General features: G+C 29.3%; 1 protein-coding gene across 1 annotated transcript; it reads right to left on the bottom strand.

Annotated features, from left to right (window-relative positions):
• Window positions 1-233: 233 nt before the first annotated feature.
• On the bottom strand, window positions 234-7,400 carry LOC111637849 (tripartite motif-containing protein 3-like). The gene is made up of 5 exons (XM_023383432.1): window positions 6,175-7,400; window positions 3,986-4,141; window positions 1,992-3,911; window positions 1,762-1,918; window positions 234-1,685 (listed from the first exon to the last, which is right to left on the bottom strand). The coding sequence occupies exons 1-4, from the start codon at window positions 6,196-6,198 to the stop codon at window positions 1,766-1,768; spliced, it is 2,253 nt and encodes a 750-aa protein (XP_023239200.1). The 5' UTR covers window positions 6,199-7,400; the 3' UTR covers window positions 234-1,685; window positions 1,762-1,765.
• Window positions 7,401-7,850: the final 450 nt, after the last annotated feature.

Raw genomic sequence — 7,850 nt, 5'->3', positions numbered from 1 at the left:
GCTCATAATTAATTATTTTAACATAGTTATGCCAGTTTCTCTGTCGTTGTATCTAGTCAGCAGGTCATTGAAGGATTCTCTCAGACCATTTTTTTGATTATGTCAATTCAGATTGTCCTAAATCTTTCATTTTGCTTAGAGCCAAAGACTTGTTTACAAATACACGATTTAATGTTTTTTTAAAAAAATTATAAAGGCAATTTATACTTTAAATATTTTTATTATACAATTTGTTTCCGAGTACATTTTATTTAATTTCAGTTAATATATTATTTTATTAGAAAGTCGTTTATTCCACAATATCCAATTGTATTAATCGATGTTATAAGAAGTCATACAAAATTAATGATACTGTAAATGGTTCCAAATATACATTTATTTATAATTTCACGATATATTCTTTAGTATAATATAAAAATTGTTGTTAAAATCTGAAGATTATAAAGAGATATCCCAAAAATAACTTATTTAATTATGAATAAATTCCATTTCTATACGACACTCTCTTAATGATAAATGTGGCTTCAGTTTTATGAAAATTTAGTATATATAAAAGATTAATACTGATGTATTTCTCATATGCAACACGAGAAAAGCATGGGAGGAGCCAAAATAAAATTTAAAAAAAGTCTATTTATGACAGGGTTGATTTCACGTAAGTATGACGATTGACACCCACACACGTCACGCACAGTTAGGTATTTTTACAGACACGAAATTTAGTAATGTTATATAGGATCTAAACTGATAAATCAGAAGAGAACAATATGAATTACGCTTATTGTTCACAATATAGAGGATGTTTATTCGATGTTGGGTGTCAAGTCTACTGCCGGAACTGTATATTAATCGAGCCGTTATCAGAGGGCGATTTTCTGCAACGCCTTGTAATAGGAGTGAAACGTGAATTAATAGGAAAAATACTATTAAACTTAACTGTTATAAAAAGTAATTTCGTAGAAATATACGTCATCGTTCAAGTTACAATTAATAGAATTGATTACATAGCTGCGAAAGTTAGTATTAATTTTATCATTATGCGTGTTAATTTACTCAATTGAGCAAATAGTTATCATATAATTCCAATTTTGGATGAACTACTGAAATGTTTCCCTGAAGAAAAAACTTGTAATAAACTTCATTATATAATTCTTATAATCTTACCTCTTGTATAAAATTGGTATACTTTTTATAACAATATATTAGCTGTTAACATTACTCTTCCTTCATTTATAACAATATCCTTGTCATTTTTTCTAAAATTATTAAGAATTTCCTTAATGATTTTCGTAAAGAGATCTTAAGAAGGCAATTACACTGTTGAATTACTTTAATTTTAAATTTTTTGTTGATTATATTAAACATTCAATTAGAATTTTTGTATTAATATGACTATATTCAAGTTAATTTTTGAATATCTCCTTGTTAATCGATGTTAATTATAAAAGTTATTAACGTCATAGTATAAAGACTACGATGATTACAGACAGAAAATAAAGACTAGAAATAAAAAGGAAACTTCAATTTTATAATTATGCGTGTATAATAAATAGGAGATCTTGGCTTTTTCAATGATAAATGAGATTCTGAGATCACATTAAAGCTTCACGCTAGCTTAGGGTCTGTTTAGAAGGGATGAAATTTCTGGCGAAAGCAGACGAAAATCTCACTGAAAATCTTCAAGACTATAAAAAAGTAAATCGAATTTTTATTAGATATCACTTTTGTAAGATTGTTTAATTTAAATTTATATAATGATACCATTTTATTGAAGATATTTGTAGATTTTTAAACAGTAGCTACCAGAATCAGCTACTATGATATACCCTTCAGGAGTCAATGCTAAATCTTGAGGACCATACAATGGATCGGTGCTGGTATTAATGAACGAGAGAAACGATCCATTGCTATCGAAAATCTGTAAAGAAAATTGTACAAAACACAGTGCAGAATTTCTGTTTAAATCTGTATAAATAACTCATGATTCTTACCTGTACTCTATTGTTTCCCCAATCTGCAACTATAATATTATCTTGAGAATCTACAGCAATTCCTGTTGGAGCGTTAAACTGGCCATTTCCTTCTCCTTTTGAACCGAAAGTTGTCACGTGATTTCCGTCCAATGTATATATATGAACGCTATGATTATGGAAATCGGTAACAATCACGCGATTGAGACTATCTAATGCAATATAATGAGGACCGGAAAATCTGCCTTTACCGCTGCCGGGTGACCCAATTTTTCCTAAAATCTTACTATCCTGCATAACATAAATACAATTAGCTTTACTGTCTACTACGAGTAGTTTCCCATCTTTAGTAAAGAGCAATCCTCTAGGACCCAATAGTTTTCCACTTCCGAAACGTCTGCAATATTGTCCTTCCGGTTTGAAAACGTTAACGACTCTAAGTTCATAATCAGCAACTAAATAATTGCCATTTGGAGAAATGGTAATTCCAGTTGGTCTTTGCATTTGACCTGGACCACGACCTCTCCCACCAAATCTGATTAGAAATTTACCATTTTTATCAAACACCTGGACGCATTGATTATTGCTATCGGAAGCAATGATCCTTCCCTCTTTGGTGCAACAAACACCTTGCAGATTAGTAAACTCCCCTTTGGACCGCCCTCTTCTTCCAATTTTCATTAAAAGATCATTATCTACCTGACCATCAAAATGTTCACATGAACTAACTTCATCGTAGTTTTGTTCTTCTTCTTTTATATCTGAAACAGGGATCAATTGTGAACTTTCTACGACACGATGATCATAAAGATTGGCATCTTCCTCCGTCATTATCTTGCATTTTTCTCTTTTTGTATCGTTTTGTGGTTCTTTTTCCATTCCTTTACACGTAATTAATTGTGGACTGCCTGTAACATGCTGACCATAGAGTTTAGTTATTAATGTGTATGTCCCTTTCGGGATTGCAGTCCAATTGATGGTATAACTTTTATTTTCATTTTCTATAATTTTCACTTCAAATTCTTCTTGATCAGAATTAGTCAAGACAATTTTTTTAGCTGAATCTTCGACTATCATCGGTGAACCATTTCCATCTCTTATGATTAAAGTCCACGATAGAGAATCTCCCATTTTGCATTCCATGGATTGCTCAGCTTTTAGAGATGACTCACTAGGTGAGGCTTTACATGTTTTCACTACTTCTAAGCTTTTCAATTTATTTTCTACTTCTTCGATGCCATTATTATCGCAAACCAAAAAGACATTTTCCTTGGGCTCATTTTGTAAATTTGTAGCTACGAAATCTTCTAATTTTTCTGCCAAATCGTAATAAAGAATATTTAATTCTTCATCGCTTCCTCTGTTCAAGACATCTTCGGTATACTGACAATGGTCTTCAAGATTTAAAAGGCACATTTCTAAAACATGTTTTTGTTCTTGTAGAACTTTAAACTTCTCTTGATGAACACGATCTAATTCTTCAACCAATTCAATTTTTCTTTCTTTTAGAGTATTTTCTAGATCTTCCAGACAATGCAACATTTTAGATTTAGTTTCAAGATGATTCTCTTTTAATTGACTTACAACTAATGAAATATTCTGAATATCCTCTTTTAGGATTGGTATTCGCAAAGAGACCTTCGTTAGAAGATTTTTAAGATGACTTTTCTGTTCAACTGCGCTCTCTTCGATAGGGGGTAATTCAATGGTTTTCTTTTCAGAATAATTTTTAACTCGAACTATGGGGTGAAGTTCTTCCGTTTTCGGCATCTCTAATAAATTAACAAAATTGGATACAATAACATTATCCTGTAAGCCAAATACTCCATTGCGTGGAAGAATAGACTGATGACGACATATGGGACAAGTTAGTGTTAAACTATCTTTAGGTGTTTGTTGCAATAGACAACCTTGACAGAAAGTGTGGAGACATGGCAAAACCTAGAAAATATCATTATTTAAATTTTTATTTTGGTAAAAAAAATTGTGTATTTCATTCACTTTTAATCACAAACCTTAGGTTTATTATAGCGATCGTGGCACAAAGCACACTGAAGAAAGGGACCATCATCAGTGGGAGTCGAACTAGCGCTGCTACCACTGTCAGTAAACCATGGATCTGGTGGACGATATCTTGGATCATCAGTTTTTGCGCCGAAATGATCGTGAAACTGTTAATTAATAGTAAAAAAATATTTTAAGTAATGACTTTTTTAAAGATTCTAAATTATGAATTATGTATTTTCAAAGCGAAGTATAGCATATGTAATTCTGAAAATATTGGAAAAAAATTAAATTATTTTAAAAAAGAAAACCGATTAATTTGCATGACAATTTTGTTTCATTTGTAGTAATTTCCTATGATTTATTATTAGCAAAAATATAATAGAAATATCAAGAATAAAGTAGAAATGTGTCAGATCCACCCATAAAGTTGGAATAAAGGTTAAATGTGACATTTGCTAATTGAGAAGCGAAAATACATTAAAATAAATTTTAAATTGTGACATTTTAAATTCTGATTTTTAATAATTTATAAAATAAATTTAAAATTTTGTTTTATTTTCAAATTTTTCAAGCTAAATAATATTTTTTTAATTCGAGATTTTGTGCTATATTAAAATATATGTTCGACATTTCAGAAGTGGAGTTTTTTTATGTTTATAATAACGTAAATACTTTCGAATTCATAAGGTAATATCACCCACACGTTGTTCCGGATTAAAACTTTTATCGGATTAAAGTATCACTAATGCTATAGGAATTAGAATTTAAATGTAAAAAAAAGAGATTTTAATTATAACAAAATTTAAATTTGGTACTAAATTTATCATTAATTCTTGAATATTATGACAAGCATTAAATTAATTATACACCACTACGCATAAATTATTTCAATAGAACTTGTTCGAGTATTGCAAGTTCTTAGCAAGGAAATTGTAATAAATTTTTATATTCTGATTGCGATTTTTAATATAATTTTATAGGAATTTTACATAATTTTCTTTAAATAAAAATATTATGCACATTACGATCTCAATTAATGTAAACAGATGACAGCCGAGCGCTTTGAAAAACTGCAAATACTATTTGATAGACCCATCATCAATTGTTGTTTACTGTAGAAACCATGTCATTTCTATTGTAAGTACAGACAAGTTTTTATGTGACAACCACTCGTACGGCAACTTAAAAGGTTTAGCAATTTTACCTTAGGCAAGGATTATTCAAATGGCAACTGTCGCAGGCGTCGTTTGAATAACATTGGTCAATAATAATGCTACGACGGTCGAGATATTTTTAAGTTGTTCACCAGCTTAATGTGGTCGACAGCCTCTTATTATCGGTTTTGTTTATGAGAGTTGTCACACGACTTAATCTCACGTCGTCAATCATGTAATAATGCATTTGGTGTGAAGTCCAGAACGGCGATTTAAATTGTTTAACACACTTTACATAAATACATTAATTAATTTTGAAATTATTACAACGTAATTAAAATATTTTGATTATTATCAGAGATAATTTATGTTTCTATATGTAAAATATTTGTTTGGGACTTTATTATTGTGATGTATATCAAATTAACCAATAGAAAAATCTATCTCTACAAATTTCTATTATAAAAAGCTAAATAATTCCAATATAGTAAACTCTAAAGCTAAGTTGCTAAATCAGTCATTTCTAAATCGTCGTTTAATTCACTTGAATATGATATTCATAAGCAACATATATATGAAAATATGATTTACTTCGTATCAAAAAACCCACAAGAATATAACACTTAAGTTTTAAATATTAGTCCTTATAATTTGTCTTCGTAAAGGGTACATATCAGATAATCCTTATCTAGAACTGTTTTCTGAACGTAAAGAAGTAGAAGTGTCATAATGAATGATTCTAAAATCTGAAAAATGAATTAAAAATTTCTTTAATTATTTTATTTACTTCAAAATAATTGCTGTTAGATCCTGCTGTGGATTCCTGTACACCCACAGCAAGCAGTCAGAAATGATAACTCCCACGCGTGCTATAGCCAGATATTAACGGAGAAGCATAATATATCATTTTATTCCATCATTCGATATTTAAATATACTCAATAATAAACCATCAATCATTGATATGAAAATTGATGCAATGATTNAATAAACTTAAGTATATATATAATATATATATATATATAAAATTAAAAATATCTTTACCTCCTTAAAATAAATGGCCAGCATTTTCGGTGTATGTCAGGCTATCCTTCAGCAGCTATTATATAGAGCATTATGAATGTGTAGGTTCCATTCTTCCAGTCACGTGGTTTGAGTTTCATTCAAGCACGCTGATTGCACTCGTACCTGAATGACGACACTTATCGAAGCTCCAATGATATTAATCCAATAAAATTTGAATTTTTATAAAAATAAATTCAGTTTTTTCCCTTATTCTTTGTTTTAAAATTCGATTGTGAAAGACTTTCTCCACGAAAATTTCAAGTATTAATACCCTCGGTTACACCTTTATATTCGAGATTTCTAGCTTAAATTTATTCTTAGAAACTTGTAATATTTCGTATAAATTAGTAATTCATATAATAATTAGTAGTAATAAGTATTAATTGTTTAATAAACTGCTGTTTCACCTAGTGACCTTCTATAAGATATATAGGGTTACTAATTAGAGTAGGACATACAATGTCATCTTGAGGATAGAAAATGAAGTTACTAGGTGATTTTGTCAAGAAGCCAAAGATTTATCAAAGATACAACGATGTAGGTGGATAAATTATGTTCTTGAATGAATAAAACACTTGTAGAATATTTTAAAAAAGGAACCAGTTTTGTTATATTTAAATTCAGAAAAGACTAGAAAATAAATTTTTCATAAAGAAGACTTGGAATAAATTAAAGAAAATTATTATTATTGGATTTATTTAGTTAATTTCTAAAGTTTTTTACTCATCGTAATCGATACTAATTACACAAAAATTCAATAAGTTTGGATAAATGTAGAATTGAATATTAAATGGTTTCCAGCAGGGTAGGAAATTACCAACTGAACAGAACAGCGGGAGTTGAGTGAAAATAAAATATTATATGTATATATATGTATATATCATGCTGGATCTACTTAAACATAAATCCTTCTGTAATCAAATGTCAAATTTTGATGAATGGAGGAGTGTCTGGTTCGTTTAAAACTTATCACCGATTAATATTACACTGGTTTAGGTAACGCAATACAGGTAAGTAGAAAAACTATCCAAACAGGTTAAAATCCAATTTGCAAAAGAGTAACTATCGCTGAATTTTAATGATTTCCGTATCATTTCGGCATTTACATCTTCCTCCCTATCAATTTTTTACCTACATTAATATATATTCGTTTACTTTGAGTAGGAACGTTGTAACTTGTGAAAGAGAAAATAATAAGTCCAAGATAAACAACTTACAAAATCTTTTTCAAAATATATAAATTCTCTGTTGAAATAAGGAAAATTTGAATAAATAATAAAATATATATATTTTATTTGTTTATTTTTCTTAATGAAATCGTTAAGGATTACCGAAACGAAATTATAAAATATTCGTGATTATCGATAACGTAAGATTCATTTCTTTTTGAGTTTTTATAAATTTAATTATTAAATTTATCATTGACTTAAATTAATCGATTGGTAATTATTGGTTAGATAATAAAATTAATAACCAGAAAATAGGTTATTTGAGTTTTGGTCTACACCAATAGGTCAAGGTTGCTTCATATTACACCTTTTCACATGGGAGACGATCATGAACCTTCAGAAAATTTCCCTGGATGTCAGAAGGTGGGACAGAAGGGGTGGATATTAGGTCACAAAGTGCATCAGCTCCCGATACGCCCGACATTA

The sequence above is a fragment of the Centruroides sculpturatus genome, unplaced genomic scaffold (genome assembly GCF_000671375.1).
Source record: "Centruroides sculpturatus isolate CEXI.00-Female unplaced genomic scaffold, Cexi_2.0 scaffold914, whole genome shotgun sequence".
Lineage (NCBI taxonomy): Eukaryota > Metazoa > Arthropoda > Arachnida > Scorpiones > Buthidae > Centruroides > Centruroides sculpturatus.
This window is presented reverse-complemented; position numbering and strand designations above follow the sequence as displayed.